Source organism: Trachypithecus francoisi, unplaced genomic scaffold (genome assembly GCF_009764315.1).
Source record: "Trachypithecus francoisi isolate TF-2019V2 unplaced genomic scaffold, Tfra_2.0 Lachesis_group14, whole genome shotgun sequence".
Lineage (NCBI taxonomy): Eukaryota > Metazoa > Chordata > Mammalia > Primates > Cercopithecidae > Trachypithecus > Trachypithecus francoisi.
In genome coordinates, this window is record NW_022681459.1 from 39177847 (window position 1) to 39201659 (window position 23813).

The window sequence follows — 23813 nt, forward strand, 5'->3', positions numbered from 1 at the left end:
TTTAGCATTTTTTGTTTTTTTTTTTCCCTGAGATGGAGTCTCCTTCTTATCACCATCTATGAATCTATGAAGGGTCAAAACCTACCCTTTCAAAGTGTTATCAATCTTGTTCCATTTTCCTTTGGCTTTTAAGTGTTGCAGAGGAGAAATCTGAATAATGCCAGTTTTTAGCTTTTTTTTTTTTTTGAAATGGAGTCTCGTTCTTGTTACCCAGGCTGGAGTGCAATGGTACAATCTCAGCTCATTGCAACCTGTGCCTCCTGGGTTCAAGCGATTCTCCTGCCTCAGCCTCCCAAGTAGCTAGGATTACAGGTGCCAGCCACCATGCCTCGCTAATTTTTGTATTTTTAGTAGAGACGGGGTTTTACCACGTTGGCCAGGCTGGTCTCAAACTCCTGACCTCAGGTGATCCACCCGCCTCAGCCTCCCAAAGTGCTGAGATTACAGGCATGAGCCACCTCACCCAGCCATCTTTTTTTTCCCCCGCCCGGAGATGGAGTCTCACTCCGTTGTCCAGGCTGGAGTGCAGTGGCATGATCTCAGCTCACTGCAACCTCCACCTCCTAGATTCAAGCAATTCTCCTGCCTCAGCCTCCCAACTAGCTGAGATTACAGGTGCACACCACCACACCCAGCTACTTTTTGTATTTTTAGAAGAGACGGGGTTTCGTCATGTTGGCCAGGCTGGTCTAGAACTCCTGACCTCATGATCCGCCCACCCTGGCCTCCCAAAGTGCTGGGATTACAAGCCTGAGCCACCATGCCCGCTGGCTAGCTTTTTGATAAATAACATTTTTTCCCTAATTGGGTCTTTTAGTGTTTGTTCTTTGTCCTTGAAACTTAGCAGTTTTCCCGGATTATGTGTTGTTGTTGGTTTCTTATTAATTTTTTGCAACCTAAGGAAACTTTTCTCTAATTGTAATTTTGATTATTCACTCTAACCGATTTGCTCTGTCTTCCCGTGGGGATGCCTAGAGTTAGAATCCCTAGATGCTGTCCATCCCCATTATCTTCTCTTACAGAATTCCATCACTTTGTTCTATATTCTTGAAATTTTTCTCATGTTTATCTTCTATATTGCTGATGTACTCTTCACATAGAGTCTTTTTTTTTTTTTTTTTTTTTTTTGAGATGGAGTCTCACTCTGTGGCCCAGGCTGGAGTTTAGTGGCACGATCTCGGCTCACTGCAACCTCTGCCTCCCGGGTTCAAGCAATTCTCCTGCCTCAGCCTCCCGAGTAGCTGGGACTACAGGCACACTGGCACACCTAGCTAATTTTTTGTATTTCAGTAGAGACGGGTTTACACCGTGTTGCCCGGGTTGGTCCCCAACTCCTGAGCTCAGACAATCTGCCCTCCTCCACCTCCCAAAGTGCTGGGATTACAGGCGTGAAACAACCGCGCCCCGCCAGTTATTGTGGTTTTAATTTCATGGTACTCCATTTATCTTGGCCTGTTTTTAAAAAAAATATGCAATGTCCTCTTCTGAGAATAAGAATTAGGTATTTTCTAAAATTGGGTCCTGCTTCATGGGCTAAATATATTGTGAAGGAGTAAATTTTGGCTGCAGCAGTTTATTCCTTTTCTCATGTGTCACATCCTTTTTCCCCCACAGGATTTTTTGTTTGTTTGTTTCTCTGTTTTAGAGACAGGGTATTGCTCTGTTGCCCAGGCTAGCCTTGAATTCTTGGGTCCAAGTTGGGATTACAGGTGTGAGCCACCACACCAGCTTCCACCAGAGAGTTAAACAAACAAACAAAAAACTTTGTCTATTCTCCTTTAAGATTGACTGCTCTTTGTTGATGTCTAGAAGAGTTGATGGTTTTAAACTTGGAAGTGAGGATATAGGGTCTGCCGCTCTTCCTTCTCCCTCCAAAGATGGCAGGGGAAATGGTTCAGAAGCAGTGGCTGGGTCATTGTCTCGTTGTCTTAGCTTTCCTTGGTATCCGCCTGCTTCAGGACTCTAATTTTTATTTTTTCAACCTCTGTTGTTTGTGACTGTTTCTGGGTCTGGTGTGCCTGTCTCTTTATCTCTAAATCTCGATGTTTTGGTTTTAGTGACTTCATCTTTGCATTTCTATTTCAGTACCTGCTCTGTCAATATTTCTGCCCATCTGTACCAATCTGGGTCTGTTTCCGAACGCAAATGTATCTCTCATGTGTTTCGACCCACTGACCCCTAACCCCTTAGTCTCTGCTTTGTATTTCTTTTTTCTTTTCTTTCCTTTTTTTTTGGAGACGGAGTCTTGCTCTATTGTCCAGCCTGGAGTGCAGTGGCGCGGTTCACCGCAACCTCCTCCTCCCGGGTTCCAGCGATTCTCCTGCCTCAGCCTCCCACGTAGCTGGGATTACAGGCACCCACCACCACGCCAAGCTAATTTTTGTATTATTATGTTTTCGAGACAAGAGTCTTGCTCTGTCGCCCAGGCTGAAGTGCAGTGAGGCGATCTAGGCTCACTGCAACCTCCACCTCCCGCGTTCAAGCCATCCTCCTGCCTCAGCCTCCCAAGTAGCTGGGATGACAGGCGGCTGCCACTGCGCCCGGCTAAATTTTGTATTTTTAGTAGAGATGGGGTTTTACCATGTTGGCCAGGCTGGTTTTGAACTCCTGATCTCGTGATCCGCCCGCCTCAGCTTCCCAAAGTGCTGTGATTACAGGCATGAGCCACCTCGCCCGGACTTAATTTTTGTATTTTCAGTAGAGACCTGGTCTCGAACTCCTGATCTCAAGTGATCCGCCCGCCTTGGCCTCCCAAAGTGACAGGCGTGAGACACCGCACGCTCCCTTCTGCTCTGTACTTCTTCATCGTACTTATCACAACTTGAGTATTACACGTATTTGTCTGTCTCCTCTCTCTAAAAAGTAACTCCCAGGAACATGGAGTGTGCTCAACAAACATCTGAACTAACCTGATTTGCGTATCCTCTCAGTGTCTCCTTTTAATCTCGACAGTTGTGTTTCACACTTTCTCAGTATGCAAATATCTTTCTCGGTCTGGGGTCATGCCTTTCGGTTTCTGCCCCAGTGCCGAGGCCTCTTAAGTTTATCAGCGTGTGGACCACGGATTCGCAGAGGCCTGAGCTGTGGCGCGGGCGGGCTATGGCGCGTCGTCGGGCCTCAAGCACAGCCCCTTGTCCCTCGCTGGCTCCGTTCAGAACCTCCTCGGGTGCTCGCCTGGGCCCCTGCCATCTATCACTTCAGCCCCGTGGGTTCTGCCCCACGTCTGTCTCCCTGGGTGTCTGAAGAGACGAGTCCCGCGCCGACGCCCCCGCGAACGCACGTGACCGCGGCCGATGGTGCCCCCTTAGTCAACTCCGCCGCAGTGCCCCTCCCGGAGCCCGCCGCTTCCGCCGGGCCGCGCGGCCCCGCCCCCAGCCGCTAGGAACCAGTCCGCATGCACGCTGCTTGGCCCCGCCCCAGTTCCCTTCTCGGCGCGCGCCCCTCCCTCAGCCCGCCCGCCGGCCCGCCCGTCAGTCTGGCAGGCAGGGAGGCAGGCAATCGGTCCGAGTGGTTGTCGGCTCTTCAGCTCTCCCACACGGCGTCTTCCTTCCTCCTCCCGGTCAGCGGCGGCGGCTGCACCGGCGGCGGCGCAGTCCCTTCAGGAGGGGCGATAGAAGCTGAGCGGCGGCCGCCGAGCGTCGAGCTCAGCGCGGCGGAGGCGGCGGCGGCCCGGCAGCCAACATGGCGGCGGCGGCGGCGGCGGGCGCGGGCCCGGAGATGGTCCGCGGGCAGGTGTTCGACGTGGGACCGCGCTACACCAATCTCTCGTACATCGGCGAGGGTGCCTACGGCATGGTGTGGTGAGTGTCCGCGCCCGGCCACGCCCGGCCCCCCCGCCGCCCGGGGCCGCAGCGGACGCAGCCTCGGCCTCGCCCGCGCCTCGGCCTCAGGCGCCGCGGCGACCTCGAACCCGGACTTCACCGCGGTCCGCGCGCCAGGGCTGGGGCGGGGCCCCGGGCCGGTTGAGGTTTAGGTGTTGTTGCTCTCGCGCTTCCCGGGCCGGCGGTCGCTCGGAAAGGGGCGCAGCGGTGGGGGCGGGGGGCGGAGGCCGGGACTAGTGGACCCTCAGCCCCGGGCGCAGCACCGCCTTTAAAGTCTGGACCCTCGGGAAGGCAACGGAAGCGCCTCCACCCCCCAGTTTGCTAGTATCATGGCCTTCTTTTGGACTTTCGATTGTCAAACTGGGAATTCCATCAGATGCTTGTCGGTGTTGGCGGCGGTGGCTGCTGAGGTCCTGAAAGCGGTTCGCCTCCGTGTGTGTGCAGAACACCGAAATAATTTTTCTCTCCTCGCCTCTGTTTGCAGCCAGCGGCTTTCATTAACTATCCTCAGCGGTGCTAATGGTGGTCTCCGCGCAGGCTTTCTAAAATGGATTACTGACACCAGTGTTGGTGGAGTATTTCCGCCTTGAAGTTTGTACTTTTAAGTGGATTTTAATATCGTACTGCTGGCGTTTCAGGAAGGATAAACCAACATTACTCTCTTCACTTTTTAAAGATCCATTTAGAGTTGGGCCTAATTTGACTTTTTTTTTTTAGCCCCCAAGTGAGCTCTTTTACCAGCGTAAGTGCTCCCAGATGTTTTAGCCCAATTGCTATGGACTCCTGTTAATGATTTAGTGGTCATTATGTATGCAGCCTTAATGGAATTATTGCAGAATCACGTGTAGACTCCCTCATCTTGATTCAGGTCCCTTAGAAAAGTGAAATGATAGTGACGGTTTTTCTTTTTCTCTTTTTTTTGAGACCTGGTCTCGCTGTGTTGCCCAGGCTGAAGTGCAGTGGCGCGATCTCTGTTCACTTCAACCTCCGCCTCCTAGGTTCAAGCGATTCTCTTGCCTCAGCCTCCCTAGTAGCTGAGACTACAGGCGCGCGCCACCACCCCTGGCTAATTTTTGTATTTTTTAGTAGAGACGGGGTTTCACCATGTTGACCCGGATGGTCTTGATCTATTGACCTAGTGATCCGCCCGCCTCGGCCTCCCAAAGTGCTGGGATTACAGGCGTGAGCCACCGTGCCCCGCTGACAGTATTGTTTTTATTAAAGCCAACTAGCGATAGCATTTTGTGCTGGTGAGGACTTGTGGAAATAGATTTCCTTAAATCTGAATCTTGTGAATGTGTCTTTTGTGTTGACCGAAGGAAGTAAACTAATAATTTATTGAGCACTTCGTGGCAGGTACTGTGCTACATATATTATTTCATTTTGTTTGAACAGCCACATTGAGGGAGGAAAAGATGGAAAAGATGGTGTTATTCCTTTTTTCAGGTGAGAAAGTGTTTCGAGGTGAAGCCAATTCCTGAAGTCATAGAACTAGAGTTATTAAGATGGTAGACTGAGATTCTACTAGACACACTGCAGCTCTTTTCAGCTGTTTTTAGGAAAACACTCTGCGTTCCTTAGTGTAATTAATACTTGCAGAATTTTCTGTATCTTACTGTTACAAAGTAAATATAAGTCTGTTTCAGAAATATATTCAAATTTCAATCATCATAATTTTAGAAATGCCATAGAAGGCATGTTTTACCAAGTATGGTAGCTAGATAGAAAGATTAGTTAAAATTCTTTTAAAAGAGACTTTAATTGAATCTTTAATGTTTTCACTTTCTTTAGGAGCAAAATGCTGAATACAACTGTGAAAATTAATATGAACTCACAGGCTTAGGAGCCAAGAGAGAATTTAAATTAGGTCGAGCCTAAAAGAAATAAGGCCCTGAAAAGTAATGAAGAGAAAGTATTGCCAGTAGCATTATTTCTCCACCATACATCTCATTGCTGTTGCACTCACTGGGAAGCGTGCCAGTGAACATGTCTCATTATGAGAGGCTCAGAATTTCCCATCACATCCTTTGGCCCTTTTAACAACATTAGCTTATCTAAAATGTGGACTGAAAAAAGTCTTTTACGTTTAGGACATGTCAATTGAAAAGATACCCCCATCTGATAAGATTTCTCCTGTCTGATAAGGTTTTTACTAGTCTGAAGTTGTTTAGATGTGGGAACCACTTCTGTCACTGCTGTAGGCTTATTTGACCATCTGACTCTCCATTTGAAATGCTAAGTCCTCTTTTTGTGATTTTCCTTTCCTAAGTGAAATACAAATATAATTGGAATTTGAATCCTAGATCCAGATTATAGCCTTTTATCAGGTTGATGACATACCCTGCTATTAACCTTCTCCATTGCACGTTATTAGCATTTAGTAAATGTTGGCTAACAGTGCTGGGTTTATGGAGGGCTTGTTGAAATATTCACTAATATTTGAATAGTGATCTTTTAAAAAGTGTTTCCAGAAGGATTTATGGATTTTTAGCCATTTTTTAGATTTATCCCCCTCCATTTCCTTATCAATTCATTAGGAATTGTGACTATTTTGTTTAGAGCCCTTTCCTAATCATTATGTAGAGGATGTAAAGACGAAGAGTGGGGTTTGAGTTTGGGCCTTTAAGAGTGGGTGTGATTTTGATATGCAGATAATAGGAGCAAGTGACAGCTTGAGCTGTGGAATCTAATCCTGGAAATGTACTTAGGTGGCAAACTGTAGAGGACTCCAAAGGCAAAAGTAAGTTTTACTGTATATTTGTTCAGTGGAGGAAGCATCTTTTTTTAAAATTTATTTAATTTTTTTTTTTTTTGAGATGGAGCCTTGCCCTGTCACCCAGGCTGGCGTGCAGTGGCATGATCTCGGCTCACTGCAACGTCTGCCTCCTAGGTTCAAGCGATTCTCCTGCTTCAGCCTCCTGAGTAGCTGGAACTACAGGCGCGTGCCACCACGCTCAGCTAATTTTTTTGTGTTTTTGTAGAGACAGGGTTTTGCCATGTTGGCCAAGATGATCTCGAACTCCTGACCTCAGGCTCCCAGAGTGCTGTGATTATAGGCGTGAGCCACCGCGCCCAGCCTTGTTTTGAAAGAGGCAGTCATACATGGTCAATTTTGAAATTTTTTGGGAAGACAAATCAATACTAGTGGGAATGAAGGAAGAAGAACTGGAGTGGGGAAATAAATTAGGAAAACGTAACCACCTAGAGGTGCAGTAATAAAGTGGCAGCGGAAGGTGCTACCTAGCAGGTGGAGGTGAAGAGCTTTGTGTTGACAGAAATAGTAACAGGGACCCTTGTGGGAAGAGTGGTAGAAAGACTTTTTTTTTTTTTTTTTGAAACGGAGTCTTGCTCTGTCGCCCAGGCTGGAGTGCAGTGGCCGGATCTCAGCTCACTGCAAGCTCCGCCTCCCGGGTTTACGCCATTCTCCTGCCTCAGCGTCCGGAGTAGCTGGGACTACAGGCGCCTGCCACCTCGCCCGGCTATTTTTTTTTTTTTTTTTTTTGAGATGGAGTCTCGCTCTGTTGCTCAGGCTGGAGTGCAGTGGCCAGATCTCAGCTCACTGCAAGCTCCGCCTCCTGGGTTTACGCCATTCTCCTGCCTCAGCCTCCCGAGTAGCTGGGACTACAGGCGCCCGCCACCTCGCCCAGCTAGTTTTTTGTATTTTTTAGTAGAGACGGAGTTTCACAGTGTTAGCCAGGATGGTCTCGATCTCCTGACCTCGTGATCCACCCGTCTCGTCCTCCCAAAGTGCTGGGATTACAGGCTTGAGCCACCGCGCCTGGCCAGAAAGACTTTTAATCATGGCAAGTATGGGTGGAATCAAACGATGATGAGACCTTAAAGGGTAAGAGACCAAGAGAGGTGGGATTTGGATTGGAGGAATTTCTGAGATAGAGCAAGGCTTGCTGGTTGATTGGCTATGGGCTGTTGTTCATTGTGAGGCTTGAACAACCTAGGTTGGGAGCCTGGGAGATGGTGGTGCCATTATCCAAGTAAAGGAATACTGTTAGGCAGAGCAGATTTATCAGGGAGAAATAGTTCTGGTTTGAACGTGTTAAGTTTGTAATGCCTGTAGGCCGTTCAGGCTATATCCAGAAGCCATCTTAAAATTTGTTAGAGGGGAGCAGGAACTGGAGATGAAAATTTTTATAAATGGTAGTTAAAATCTTGAGTGGATGAGCACAGATTCTTACTTGGGTCATTGGTTAGGTGAGATTGCAATCATATGTTTTCTATATTTATCTTTTTGGTAAAAAATACATAGCATTTGATAGATTTTTTCAAAGGAGTCCATTATCCCAGAAACATTAAGAACCACTGAAGTAGAACACAAGGACCAACCAGGTAACTCTGGCAAAGGAAGAGGAAGCTGATGACTGGTCAGAAGTGTAAGAGAACAGTGTAGACGGGGAGGAAGGAGAGGAGAGATTGAAACACTCTTAGTATGCTTGGTCATCTTAGACTAATATAGCAAGTGTCTATTTTGGATAAATTGAGTTTGAAATACTGTTCTGAATGCGACAAGAGAGCTCATGGGGTCATCTCCATAGAGATGTTAATTGAAGCCTTGGGAGTAGATAAAACATCTGAGAACTAAGCCAAAGGAGTGCCTGCCTTTACTGTGTCAATAAAGGGCAAGTTATGGAAGAGGACAGAGGAAATGTGGCCAGAGAGACCAAAGAACTGGGAGTGCACATTATCAAAGTAGCCAAGGGAGATGGTACTCATTAAGGGATTGGTATTGAATACTATAGAAGGGAAACAGTGCAGCTAACAAGTCATATTTGTTGACTTTCAGCCCTTTTTTTTTTGAGACAGAGTCTTGTTCTGTCTCCCAGACTGGAGTGCAGTGGCATAATCTTGGCTCACTGCAACCTCCGCGTCCTGGGTTCAAGTGATTCTCTTGCCTCAGCCTCCCGAGTAGCTGGGATTACAGTTGTGTGCCACCACACCCGGCTAATTTTTGTATTTTTAGTAGAGACGGGGTATCGCCATGTTGGCCAGGCTGGTCTCAAACTCCTGACCTCAGGTGATCACCCCGCCTCAGCCTCCCAAAGTGCTGGGATTACAGTGTGAGCCACTGTGCCTGGCCTCTGTTTTTTCTTTTTTTAAAAGCGATGATGTTCAACTTGGGAAAGCTGAATGAATAAAAGAAAAAAAGAGGGGGATGGTTTCAACTACAATTTCACTGTGATCACATTCCTGATGGCACAATTTCCTGTCTTGTTAAGGTTATTGTGATTATAGCAGACTAGTAGAACTACCACTTATTCAGCACTCTGTTTTGTGTTTTACGTACGTTAATGCTAAGCCATATAACCGTACAGCAGAAGTGGTAACTTATGTTTGTTTTTTACCCCACAAGTGAAGAAACTTGAGGCACACAGAGGTTAGTTAACTTGCGCAGTGACACACAGCTAGGAAGTGATGGAGCAACCCCAGTTTGTCTGGTTCCTAAGTAATGCTCCACCAAAGATCAGAGTTGAGAAAATAGATTATTTCAGTAACAAGAAGTATCTGTTGTCTGCTTTTGCTTGTATCACTTTTTAGCCTTTAAAACCTTTCATGCAGAGTTATTTACTCAGAAAATGTTTATTGAACTCTTCATTCAAATAATGGGATGGAATTAGGGAATAATACAGAAAAGATGTCAGTGCTATGCAGGAGTTTGTGAAGTGCTGAGAGAAAAAGAAGAGCATAGTGACTTGGGGCTGTCTTTCTATGGCTTCCCAGACTTCTGACCTAAGTGTTGATGTGTGAGTAGGAGTTTGCCTTGAGAAGTGCATTCTAGGCAAAGCGAAGTGTGCATGTAAAGTCACAGAGCATGAACACAGTGCATCAGGTCAGGAAAGCCACAAATTTCTTGGGATGACTGGAGTCTAGGGTGCCTTAGTAAGAAGGTGGGAGTTGAGACAGCTGAGAGTAGGCAGGGCCAAATCCTGAAGGGCATTATTTGCTAAGGACTTTGGACTTGATCTTGTAGGTGACAGAGTCATTAAAGGATGTCCCTCTTTCTGCCAGTTCCACCCCCACTTTGTCTCTTATGCTTTCTGCCCATTGTTCCTACTTTTTTTTTTTTTTTGAGATAGAGTTTTGCTTGGAGGCTCACTGCGTCCTCACCTCCTGGGTTCAAGCAGTCCAGCCTCAGCCTCCTGAGTAGCTGGGATTTCAGGCATGTGCTACCACACCGGGCTAATTTTTGTATTTTTAGTAGAGAGAGGATTTCCCCATGTCAGCCAGGCTGGTCTCAAACTTCTGACCTCAGGTGATCCACCCGCCTCAGCCTCCCAAAGTACTGGGATTACAGGCGTGAGCCGTCGCACCTGGCTGCATTGTGCCTACTTTATGTCGTGGTATTCAGTGGGGGTGATTTTACCTCCCTGCTACAGAGGCATTTGGAAATATATTGGGGGGGCTTTTTGTTGTGCTGTCACGTTGATTAGGGGGTGTTATTGGCCTTCAGTAGGCATGTCAGGGGCAGACATGCTAAATGATCTGAATTGCATGGTACACTCCCTCCACTGGAGAATCATCCTGCCAAGATGCCCATAGTACATCACCCCAGCCCGCCCCAAGAAACATCGGGCCCCATTTAAGTCCCGCTTTTCTCTAAAGCTCATCTCTATGAACTTTGCCTTGTTGCTTCTTGTTTTTTTTTTTTTTTTTTTTTTTTTTTTTTTGAGGCGGAGTCTCGCTCTGTTGCCCGGACTGGAGTGCAGTGGCCAGATCTCAGCTCACTGCAAGCTCCGCCTCCCGGGTTTACGCCATTCTCCTGCCTCAGCCTCCCGAGTAGCTGGGACTACAGGCGCCCGCCACCTCGCCCGGCTAGTATTTGTATTTTTAGTAGAGACGGGGTTTCACCGTGTTAGCCAGGATGGTCTGGATCTCCTGACCTCGTGATCCGCCCATCTCGGCCTCCCAAAGTGCTGGGATTACAGGCTTGAGCCACCGCGCCCGGCCCTGCTTCTTGTTAATGCACTCTCTTCATGGATCTCTGCTGGGTGTTTGTACCACCTGTTTGAAAGGCAGGAACAGCAATAACATACATATAAAAGCTCTAGACCTGGAGACAGAGATCTTGATTGAGATTCTTAATTTTGCTTGCTCATTGTTTACTTGCCTTTTAATCAAGAAGTCTCTTGTACACTTTTGGAGCTCAAAGATGCAAAGAGAGCAGCTTACATAAGTAACAGAAGAATCTAGTGTTTCTGAGCAGAGTTTAGAGTAAAAGGATAACTCAAAACAAAATTGATTTTTATATTAACAGTATCCCTAATGATGTATTCCTGGTAGTTAGCTATAACCATTACACCATTCCCATAATCTGATTTGTATAAATTCAAGTTGACTTTTCCCAAAAGCTATATGTAATTTATTCCTTACCTTGCTCACAATTTAAATACCTATTGATTGAAAAACACCTGTTTCCCCAACAAACATCCAGAGCTCCTTGCCTCCAGCCTACTCCACCCATCCTTTTGCCTAATCCTGAGATGCTTTGTGCTCCCCTTTAACTTTGCTTTTTTTCTTTCACTTCTTGAGGCTCCCACACTGAGAGGTGCCTAGCAGCTCATCCAGTAGCTGCACTGCCTCTGCTCCCTCTAGGAAAGGCCACCCACCTGAGCTTTGAAATGACCCACACCATACCAGAAGGAGGAAGGGAGATTGATTCCAGAAGGATTCAGACCCTACCCAGGCTTTCTGGAAACTGAACAGAACCACAGGCGGAGAAAGCTATAGGCAGCTGAGCAAAATTTATGTGTTTCTATTTCCCCAGCTATAAAATGAAAGGATTGGGCTCTCTCTGTGGTTTTCAAACCTTCTCCTCTCTTAGGGGCTTCAGGCCTCACCCCAAGTAGGGAAACTTCACATACAGCATCTTCTCCCCTAATCTCTGTTTTTTCCATTCTTTGCTCTTCTTTTATCTGCCTCCTTCCCCTCCCCTTTCCCTTCTTTCTTCCTCTGTCCTTAGTCTTTTTTCTTTTTCTTAATTTCCTTTTAGTCATTATCATTTTCCTTTTTTTTTGAGACGTAGACTCGTTCTGTCACCCAGGCTGGGGTGCAGTGGCGCGATCTCAGCTCACTGCAACCTCTGCCTCCCGGATTCAAGTGATTTCTCCTGCCTCAGCCTCCTGAGTAGCTGAGACAACAGGCGTGTGCCACCACACCCGGCTAATTTTTTGTATTTTTAGTAGAGAAGGGGTTTCACAGCATTAGCCAGGATGGTCTCAATCTCTTGACCTCATGATCTGCCCGCCTCGGCCTCCCAGAGTGCTGGGATTACAGGCATGAGCCACTGTGCCTGGCAGTCATTATCATTTTCAATTCACATAGGTAGTAACTATTAGGGTTAGCAGGGTAAGATTCCATTTGGAAAAAGGATTTGATTGCTTTAAAAATGATGTTGGGCAACCCACAGGATAGATGCTCTCCAAGGTCCCTCCCAGATTCTCAGACTCAAGGCAGGCCCTGGGGTTTGAACCTATGGCCAGTAGGAGCTGGATAGCAGGTGTCTGCATGGTATATGCCATGACCAATTGACTAGTGTTAGTTGCAAGCCTGCCTTGCTGGTTTCAGCTTCATTCTCATTCTTGTCTTTTTTCTTTTCTTTTTTTTTTTTGAGACAGTCTCATTCTGTTGCCCAGGCTGGAGTGCAGTGGTGCAATCTTGGCTCACTGCAACCTCTGCCCCCAGGTTGAAGCAGTTCTCCTGCCTCAGCCTCTTGAGTAGCTGGGATTACAGACGCCTGCCACTGTGCCTGGCTAATTTTTTTTTTTTTTTTTTTTTGAGACGGAGTCTCGCTCTGCTGCCCAGGCTGGAGTACAGTGGCTGGATCTCAGCTCACTGCAAGCTCCGCCTCCCGGGTTTACGCCATTCTCCTGCCTCAGCCTCCCGAGTAGCTGGGACTACAGGCGCCTGCCACCTCGCCTGGCTAGTTTTTTGTATTTTTTAGTAGAGACGGGTTTTCACCGTGTTAGCCAGGATGGTCTCGATCTCCTGACCTCGTGATCCGCCCGTCTCGGCCTCCCAAAGTGCTGGGATTACAGGCTTGAGCCACCGCGCCCGGCCTTTTTTTTTTTTTTTTCTGTAGTTTTTAGTAGAGATGGGCTTTCACCATATTGCCTAGGCTGGTCTTGAACTCCTGACCTCATGATCCACTCGCCTCGGCCTTCCAAAGTGCTGAGATTATAAGTGTGAGCCACCGCACCTGACCATCATCCTTGTCTTTGAGGTATTATGTTTTTCACTTTACACATAAGGGAACTGGGTCTCAGGTAACTTGTTCCGGATTCACAGCCAGTAAGTATATTGCAGAACTGAGATCTAAATTGAGATTTATGTAGACCCCAAATCCTGTGACTTTTTTTCTTTTAACTACTATAGGTTTTCTCTGTTATACCGAGTTACCTAGAAACGTACTTCCTACAGCCTGGGTTTCTGAATGGATTAGCCCTAAAGTATAAAATGATTATGTCATTGCAGACAGACCTGAAGAAGAGGCTAGAAAGGATTAAAGTGACTTTTTTGTTTGTTTGTTTTTTCTTTATCTCCAAAGGCTCTGTCATCTAGCAACTTAGTTTTTATCAGGAAGTAGTGTTGATTTCTTCCCATTCCTTCTAGTTACCTCTACCAGTTTCTTGATTTTCATTCATTTAATATTATTAAACATGTACCTGATTATGTGCTAGGCAGTAGAAACAAAGTAGTGAACAAAAGTTGTTCTTACACTTTGGTGTTTACAGTCCAGGGCAGTAATAACATTTACTGAGTGTGGTGAGGTGTGGAGTGCCACTGGATAATATAAAAGGTGAAGCTAAGGTATGCTGAGTAGTCAGGAAGGGTTTCCTGGAGGAAGTGGTGTTTAAGCTGGGACCTGAAGGAAGACTTAGAGCTGGCTAGGTAAAAGGTAGGGTAGAGTGCTGGAGTGTTTTAGGCAGTACCTTGTAGAGACTGCATTATAGAAAATGAAAAGTTTATGATTAAGATCTGGGGGCCTTTGTCATGTTACTGCAAGGATAGAAAGTGCAGTTAAAGCTTCAGGTATAGTTGGAACGAGGAACTGGAAAGTAGACCAACGGAGCTACCTCCCTCCCTCTTTACTGTTACAAAATCTTCTTGCACCCTATGTCTCTGAACAGCTGGGTTTTTTCCCCCCTCTTTTCTCTTTTGTCACTTCCCCATGCACTCAGCAGAGGAGAGCTGACCCTAGCTCCCTGAAGATGTGTGTCTTCAGCTTTTTAATGACCAGAGGCTGAGAACACTCTGAATCCAATTCCAAGTGGAACAGAATCTGTAAAAACACTGTTAGGGAGATCATTCTGCACAGAAGAGTTAACTCCACCTGGCCTTTCCAGCCTGGGAGAGTGTCTGCCTCTGGTCTAGTCAGCTGAGGCCCAAGGTGCGGTCATTTATTAAATAAAGCTGCATATCTCAGAAGGTCTGAAGGGCAAGGTGGGAGTTGTCAAAAGGGGTCTCTCATTGATTTCTGGCTTGTTAGGTTAAAGTTCTTGGTGCTGTTTTCCCTGCCATTCTCCAGGGAGTGTGTATCACTCTCCAGTTTTTACGGGTGAGGAAAATGAAACAAAAGTTGGGTAACTTGCCAGTCACAAGTAAGGGGTCAAAGGATTGTCACGAGGATTAAATAAAACAGTATAGTTGAAGTGCTGAGCACTTGGTACCTAGTTAATTATGTGTTACTCCTTTGAAGTAAACAGGGTTGGCAAGATGTGAATCCCCTTTGCCTCAGTCTCTATGTAAAGCAGAATGTGCAGAAGTACAGATATTCGGCTTGGTGGTCAGATGACTTTACAATGGTATGGAAGTGATACACATTCAGTAGACACCTTACTTCCAAGTACCCATGCAACTGTTCTGTTTTTCATTTTCAGTATAGTATTTCATACATCATATGAGTTATTCTACAGTTTTATTATAAAATGGACTTTGTGTTAGATGATTTTGCCTACCTGTAGGCTAGTGTAAGTGTTCCGAACATGTTTAAGGTAGGCTAAGCTAAGCTGTGATGTTTGGTAGGTTAGGTGTATTAAATGCATTTTCAGCTAAGCTGGACACAGGACTCATGCCTATAATCCCAGGACTTTGGGAGGCCCAGGCGTGAGGATTCCTTGAGCTTAGGAGTTTGAGACCAATCCAGGCAACACAGTGAGGCCTCGTCTGTACTAAAGGTACTAAAAATTAAAAAAAAAAAAAAAAAAAAAAAAAAATTAGCCAGGTGTGGTGGTACATGCCTATAGTCCCAGCTGTTTGGGAGCCTGAGGCTGAGGATCCCTTGAACCTGGGTGGTCAAGGCTACAGTGAGCCGTCGTTGTGCCACCACATTCCCGCCTGGCCACAGAGCAAGAAGTTTTCCCAAAAAATAGCATTTCACCTTATGAGGTTTTCCATTTATGATGGGTTTATTGGGATGTAAGCCCGTAGTAAGTCAAGGAACATCTTTATATAGTTAGAATAGGGACAGTCAAGTGTTTCATGCATAATTCAGATCTTCAGGAGGCAACATCAGGGAAACCTGAGTTTAGGGATATTCTGCAAAACAACTAGCCTGTAAACCTCAAAATTAAGTCAAGATCATGGAACCAAGAAAACACTGAGGAATTGTTCCACATTAAAGAAGTGTACAAAAACATGGCAACTCCATGTGGTTCATAATTCTGAGTCGGCATGATTGGCAAAACTAGAATGAGGTCTGAAGATTAGATTATAGTCGTATATCTGTGTTAATGATTTTTTTAATCTTTTTTTTAACTCTTTTTGTATTTTCTTTTTTATTTTTTTCCTTCTTTTTTTTGTTTGTTTGTTTGTTTGTTTTTTGTTATAAACCCTTGTGTCAATGGCTGACTGCTCTGCTGTGTACAAAACCCCAAGCCAGGAACAGGTTGTCTATGAATGGTTTAGCACTGAGTCCCCTGTGAATGTGCATTGTGTTACGGGCGAAAGGGTGGCCGCCGTTCTACTGCGCCAAGTTTTCCAGCATGAGGGACTTTCCATATCTGGTTCTGAGGCTAACCGAGGCTCCACAGGTGGCTGCCCTATCATTTCGCCGGGGCGGGATTCTGACTTAGAGGCCTTTGGTCATCATCTTACAGATGAGTGTTGATGATTTCGACGGTTGCATTTTGATTTTGTGGGAGAATAGTCTTGTTTTGTTTGTAGGAAGTAGTCACTAAAGTATTGGGGGATAATGGGAAAGAAATATTGACAAACTTACTCTCAACATGCTTCGGAGACTAGAAGTTTAATAAACTAGATGTAGAACTTTTCTATGGTTTGAGATATAGTTCCTTTTCTCTAAAGAGTTGTTGGTGAGTCCCTTTCAAAAAGATACTTGAGTGAGGATGTGTTGAAATTTGTGGGAAGGCCGGGCGCGGTGGCTCAAGCCTGTAATCCCAGCACTTTGGGAGGCCGAGACGGGCGGATCACGAGGTCAGGAGATCGAGACCATCCTGGCTAACACGGTGAAACCCCGTCTCTACTAAAAAATAAAAAAAAAAAAAACTAGCCTGGCAAGGTGGCGGGCGCCTGTAGTCCCAGCTACTCGGGAGGCTGAGGCAGGAGAATGGCGTAAACCTGGGAGGTGGAGCTTGCAGTGAGCTGAGATCTGGCCACTGCACTCCAGCCTGGGCCACAGAGCGAGACTCCGTCTCAAAAAAAAACAAAAAACAAACAAACAAAAAAGAAATTTGTGGGAAGCTGTGAAAGGCAACTTTTAGCCTACTGAAGGAGGACTGGCCTGGAAGGCAAGAGACCTGAGTCTTGGTCCCTGCTTCCGATGGCATGTCACATGGGCAAGTGCTGGTCACTCTGTTTCTGCAGATTTTTGTTTTTCTCATCTGTGGAGTTAAGGGATTGGGATGGTTTCTAGGGTCTCTTACAGCTCTAATATTGTCGCTGCCCTCAGGAACATTACATGAAATTAGCGTGTATGCTGTATATTAAGAAGATTCGTGTGTAGATTGTTTCCCAGTTACTGAGCTGTCTTTAGTGTAATTTACCTCAGAAATCTCTGGATAATCATTATTGAGATATAATGAAATAGGAAAAAACTTGAGGTTAAAAACTAGTAAATTGGTTTACTTCAACATTAAAAGCCTACAATTAAACCCTTGAGAAAAATGACTTTTTTTTTTTTTTTTTGCTCTGCAAGTGAGGTTGGAACTTTGTAATACTGTATGACAGTAGTCGTTTACCTCACAAATTAGATTATTCATGTGTATTTGACTGAAGAGAGTTTTTACCTAGTGGCTGGAATGAAGGTTAATGCTGCTATTTTGGCATTGGGAAAAAAAGGTGTAATGAAAAATGTCAAATTTGAGAGATAGAGAAATACTTAAATGGAACAGATTTAAAAGCAGTTCTGAAAAAGAAAGAACTTGGTATAGTCTTTCTATGAAAGAAAAGACTTTACTACACACCTAAAGAAAATAGAGCAAAAACAACACGTTGCCCCAATTAATATTTGAATTATCTGAACACAAGGCAGGCTAGCAAAGTAGAGACTAGTATCTTTGCCTCACCTTGGCCACAAGAATTTGTTTTGTTAGTAACCAAGTTCAGTGTACTGCTATTTAGCTTTTTCACTACAGATGTTAAAATGTTTCTTTTTGGGGTTTGTTTGAAATTTTCTTTCCCTTTTCAATTTAGCCATGCTGAACCTATCCTCAAATAAATTTACTTGTTTCCCGTTAAATCAACTTTGTTTCTGTTCCGTGGTTGAAGCGAATAATTTATAAAGAAAAAAAATCAGTGTAGACCTTTCACACGTTAATTATTACTGCAGGGCTATATAGGCATATAAAAATATTAGATGTTATGTTTTGGACCAGTGAAAAAACAGTTGGTAGTAACGCTAGATTAAGACTTGCCAGTGGCCGGGCGCGGTGGCTCAAGCCTGTAATCCCAGCACTTTGGGAGGCCGAGACGGGTGGATCACGAGGTCAGGAGATCGAGACCATCCTGGCTAACATGGTGAAACCCCGTCTCTACTAAAAATACAAAAAAACTAGCCGGGCGAGGTGGCGGGCGCCTGTAGTCCCAGCTACTTGGGAGGCTGAGGCAGGAGAATGGCGTAAACCCGGGAGGTGGAGCTTGCAGTGAGCTGAGATCCGGCCACTGCACTCCAGTCGGGAGACAAAGCGAGACTCCGCCTCAAAAAAAAAAAAAAAAAAAAAAAAAAAAGACTTGCCAGAATGTTCATCCCCTTAGTGAGCCATTCTACCTGTGATAACATTTTGTAATGTTTTCAGGCATTCTTTTGGGACAGCCCTGATCACTTATCATTCAAAGGGATGATAAAAGTGACAATCTTTAGACGTGTTGTAAATTCTTTCTCTCTTTTGTCCAAAAGGAGCTAGAAAGAAAAGACATTTGTGATTCTCTGTGCACTTGAACACAACTGCTAGAAAGAGCTATTTAATTATTGCCACCAAGGCAGTGTAAGAGTTTATAGTAACATTAAGAGTGTTTCCAGTTATCCCAGCAGGGCAAGATTCAGCATTCAAGAACTGGTAAATTTTGGCCACACGCGGTGGCTCATGCCTGTAATCCCAGCACTTTGGGAGGCTGAGGCAGGCGGATCACCTGAGGTCAGGAGTTCGAGACCAGCCTGACCAATATGGAGAAACCCCGTCTCTACTAGGCTGGTCTCAAGCTCCTGACCTCAGGTGATCCGCCCACCACCGCGCCCGTCCTATTCTTAAATAATACAGTACTTAGTATTTCCTGGTTTGAATTTCATATACGTGAAATCATACTGTATGTATTCTTCAACTAGCTTTTTTCATTCATCATTATGTTTTTGAGTATAGTGTGGTTACTTGTTTTCACTGTTTTATATATCATTGTATAAATATACCACAATGTATCCATTCTAGTATTAATGGACATTTGGGTGGTTGTTATTACAGTGTTCCTGCAAGTAGGCTTGTACATTTCTCCTGATACACAAGAGTTTCACAGATCTTTAGACAGATCCCCAGTAGTGGAATTGCTAGATGGTAGGGCATATGTACATTCACTGGGTATTCCACATTGTTTTCCTACGTTGTTTCCCCAGTAAGGTTTCGTGGTATTATTCTTGCACATCATGTGTTTAATTGATTCCTTGATTCTTTTTGTTTGTTGCTGCTATTCTAAGTGATTTTTTTTGTTGTTGTTGTTGAGACGAAGTCTCACTGTGTCATTCAGGCTGTACTGCAGTCGCGATCTCAGCTCACTGCACGCTCCGCCTCTTGGGTTCACGCCATTCTTCTGCCTCAGCCTCCCAAGTAGCTGGGATTACAGGCTCCTTCCACCATGCTTGGCTATATTCTAAGTGGTATCTGTAGATGGTTTATAGAAATGCATTTGACTTTTGTAAACTGATGAATTACTGGAATAAAAGGTTGTCCAGCAAACTCTTATTCCAGTAACCCCGCTTTAAATTTTTTTAGGACAAGCATGTCATCTGAAAATCATGATATTTTGTTTCTTTTCATGACTTAGATATATTTTATCTTAACTGTGCTGGCCAGACTCTCCATTACAAAGTTGAAGAGCAGTGGTAATACGGGGGCATCCCTGACTTGTTCTGATATTAAAAGGAAAACTTTTATTGAATGATAGGGGCTGCTGGTTTTTCATAAGGCTCACTCCCTGCCCCAACCCTGGAAACAGGGTCTTGCTATGTTGCTCAGACTGGTCTCAAACTCCTAGGCTCAAGTGATCATCCCACCTCAGCCTCCTAAATAGCTAGGAGTACAGGCACGGGCCACAGCAAATTTTTTTAAACTTAAAAAAAGTCCTGAATGATTGAATTTCTACACATGCTTTTTAATTGCATGTATAGAAATTTTTTTTTTTTTTTTTTTTTTTTGAGACGGAGTCTCGCTCTGTCGCCCAGGCTGCAGCGCAGTGGCCTCATCTCAGCTTACTGCAAGCTCCGCCTCCCGGGTTTATGCCATTCTCCTGCCTCAGCCTCCTGAGTAGCTGGGACTACAGGCGCCTGCCAGCTCGCCCGGCTAGTTTTTTGTTTTTTTTTAGTAGAGACGGGGTTTCACTGTGTTAGCCAGGATGGTCTCGATCTCCTGACCTGGTGATCCGCCTGTCTCGGCCTCCCAAAGTGCTGGGATTACAGGCTTGAGCCACCACGCCCGCCTTTTTTTTTTTTTTTTTTTTTTTAAGTTTCATGTTACCTTAATCGATTTTCTTTCTTTTTTTTTTTTTTTTTTTTTGAGACGGAGTCTCGCTCTGTCACCCAGGCTGGAGTGCAGTGGCCAGATCTCAGCTCACTGCAAGCTCCGCCTCCGGGTTCACCCCATTCTCCTGCCTCAGCCTCCCGAGTACCTGGGACTACAGCCACCTCACCCGGCTAGTTTTTTTTGTATTTCTCCCCCGGCTAGTTTTTTTTGTATTTTTAGTAGAGACGGGGTTTCACTGTGTTAGCCAGGATGGTCTCGATCTCCTGACCTGGTGATCCGCCTGTCTCGGCCTCCCAAAGTGCTGGGATTACAGGCTTGAGCCACCACGCCCGCCTTTTTTTTTTTTTTTTTTTTTTAAGTTTCATGTTACCTTAATCGATTTTCTTTCTTTTTTTTTTTTTTTTTGAGACGGAGTCTCGCTCTGTCACCCAGGCTGGAGTGCAGTGGCCAGATCTCAGCTCACTGCAAGCTCCGCCTCCCGGGTTCACCCCATTCTCCTGCCTCAGCCTCCCGAGTACCTGGGACTACAGCCACCTCACCCGGCTAGTTTTTTTTGTATTTCTCCCCCGGCTAGTTTTTTTTGTATTTTTAGTAGAGACGGGGTTTCACTGTGTTAGCCAGGGTGGTCTCGATCTCCTAGACCTCGTGATCTGCCCGTCTCGGCCTCCCAAAGTGCTGGGATTACAGGCTTGAGCCACCGCGCCCGGCCCCCTAATCGATTTTCTAATATTGAACCAAGTTTGCATTTCTGGGATTAAACCCAACTTGGGCATGATGTATTATTATTATATATTGCTGGATTTGGTTTGCTAATAAATAATAGGGTTTTTCTCATGTGGTTTGGTATGAAAATTAGGCTACCCTTACAAAATGAATTAGGTAATGTTTCTTTTCCTATTCTTCTGTTTTTATTTCTGTAAAATTAGAATGATTCCTTCAAAGGTAGAACTTGCCTGTACAAGTCTGGACCTGGGTGGTTTTTTGGTTTTGGTATGTGTTTGGTTTTTTGTTGAAAGCATGTTAAACTGATTCAAATTTATTTTAAAAAATGGTTATACGACTGTTCCTACTTTGAATTTCTTCTTGGTAATTATATTTTTCTTTTCATTTATCTCACTTATTTCTATATTTACTAGAGTATTGTATTTTCTTACCTCGTTCAATCTTATTTTGAAATATCCGTTTAAACATATGTAAGATATAAGTACTGTTTGTGACTGAGCACGGTGGCTCATGCCTGTAATCCCAGCACTTTGGAAGGCCAAGGCAGGCAGATCACTTGAGGTCAGGAGTTCAAGACCAGCCTGGCCAACATGGCAAAATCCTGTCTCTACTAAAAATACAGAAATTAGCTGGACATGGTGGCGCCTGCCTGTAATCCTAGCTACTCCAGAGGCTGGGGCATGAGAATCATGTCAACCCAGGAGGCAGAGGCTGTAGTGAGCTGAGATCGCACCACTGCACTCCAGCCTGGGCGACAGAGCAAGACTGGGTCTCAGAAAAAAAAATAGAAAAAAGTACTGTTTACAGAATAAGTTAAATATATGTAATCACTGTGCAAATTGCAAAAGGGAACGTTGCTAGTACCTTAGAAACGCCTTCTAAAATTTCCTTAAGAGTTGAGTACATTGCAGCCGGGTGCGGTGGCTCACGCCTGTAATTCCAGCACTTTGGGAGGCGGAGGTGGGCGGATCATGAGGTCAGGAGATCGAGACCATCCTGGTGAACACGGTGAAACCCCGTCTCTACTAAAAATACAAAAAAATTAGCCGAGCGTGGTGGCGGGCACCTGTAGTCCCAGCTTCTCGGGAGGCTGAGGCAGGAGAATGGCGTGAACTGGCAGTGGAGCTTGCAGTGAGTGGAGATCACGCCACTGGACTCCAGCCTGGGCGACAGAGCAAGACTCCGTCTCAAAAAAAGAAAAAAAGAGTTGAGTACATTCCTTAATTTTGTGATAATTGTTCTTTTCAGACTCTTCTCCCTTTTTATTCTTTACTTTTACTGAAGTATACATAAAGAAAAGTGGCAAGATGTGGTGGTTCATGCCTGTAATTCCAACACTTTAGGGGGCCAAGGTGAGAGGATCACTTGAGCCCAGGAGTTCAAGACCAGCCTGGGCTGATTATAGACGTGAGCTACCTTGTCCTGCTGAGTATGTACTTAGCAGAATGACTGTGTCAGTCTGTGCCTAGATTCCACTTTAGTGGATGTGCCAAACAGTTTTCCAAAGTGGTAAGATGTTTCCATTAGCAGTGTATTAGAGTTCAGACCAGTGTATATTCTCAAAAACACTTGGTATCATTTTTAGCCTCTCTAGTGGGTATGAAGTGGTATGCATTGTGGATTTTGTTTGCATTTCTCTGATATTTTAGCTCTTTTTTGGTGTTTTAACTCTTTTTTGTATGTTTATGAGGCATTTGGCTATCTCGTGAAGTATTTAAGGGTTATTTTGCAAATTTTTCTGTGGAGATTTTTGTTTCATTAAATTATAGGAGTTCTTTGTAGATTCTGACTAGTCTTTTTTAAGATTCATGTGCTGCAAGTATTTTCTCTCCATCCGAGTGTTACCTTTTCTTTTCTTTTCTTTTTTTTTTTTTTGGGGGGGGAGACAATCTCAATTTGTCGCCCAGACTGGAGTGCAGTGGCAGGATCTTGGCTCACTATAACCTCTGCTTCCTGGGTTCAAGCGATTCTCCTGCCTCAGCCTTTCAAGTAGCTGGGATTACAGGCACGTGCCACCATGCCCAGCTAATTTTTGTATTTTTAGAGATGGGATTTCACCATGTTGGCTAGGCTGGTCTCGAACTCCTGACCTCAGGCGATCCACCCGCCCCAACCCGGCCTCCCAAAGTGCTGGGATTATAGGCATGAACCACTGTGCCCGGTCCCTTTTCATAATCTTAATGGAATCTTTGATTCTGTTTTATAAATGTCAGTTCTTTGGTGGAATTCATCATTTTGTCATCTGATTTCTTGAGCATATTAATTACAGCTGTTATTTTATTTTTTATTTTTTGAGACAGTCTCGCTCTTTGCAGCCTCTGCCTCGCAGGTTCAAGCGATTGTCATGCCTCAGCCACCTGAGTAGGTGGGATTACAGGCAAGTGCCACTATGCCCAGCTAATTTTTGTATTTTTAGTAGAGATGAGGTTTCACCATGTTGGCCAGGCTGGTCTGGAATTCCTTACCTCAGGTAATCCACCTGCCTCGGCCTCCCAAAGTGCTGGGATTACAGGTGTGAGCCACTGCGCCCGGCTGAATTACAGCTATTTTAAAGACCATCTTCAGTAAGTAGTAACTGGGTCACTGTGGATATGTTTTTGTTGTCCGTTTTTTCTCGTTTCTGTTTCCTTGTATGCTTGGTAATGTTGAAGCGAATCCTGGATACTGTGTATGAAAATTGTAGATGCTCTAGGTGACATTTTTCTCTAAAGACATCTCGCCCTACTCACTGATAGGCAGATACAGTGGTGACAGATAACCGTAATTCAGTCAGAGAATGAGCTGATTTGAGGATTGGTTACAGTTTTTATATGGCTTTGTCTACCTCTGATTTTTGCTCCCCTTTACTCCTGGAAGTGTAGCCTTCCATGGATTCTGAGAACCTGAGGTGTTTATGTTTACTAAGGTTCTTAAACTCCTGATTGATCTTAAGTTACTATTTTTGTCTCCTTAACACTAACACCGTGAGACTGCAAGAAGTTATCTTTCTCTTTTCAGTAGCTTTTTGCTTAAAGCCTTGCCTACGGTTTTCAGGTGTGCTGAATCTGGCAGGGTCTGTCTGAACTTCTAGGTT

The 23813-nt window shown here is 45.0% G+C and overlaps 1 protein-coding gene across 1 annotated transcript in view; it reads left to right on the plus strand.

Moving 5' to 3' along the window:
- The first annotated feature begins 3419 nt into the window (after positions 1-3419).
- Positions 3420-23813, plus strand: part of MAPK1 (mitogen-activated protein kinase 1) — a 113657-nt gene continuing 93263 nt past the window's right edge. Inside the window, exon 1 of the mRNA XM_033234081.1 lies at positions 3420-3800. Within this exon, the coding sequence (XP_033089972.1) occupies positions 3682-3800 (119 nt within the window). The 5' untranslated portion in view covers positions 3420-3681. The remainder of the gene's footprint in view (positions 3801-23813) is intronic.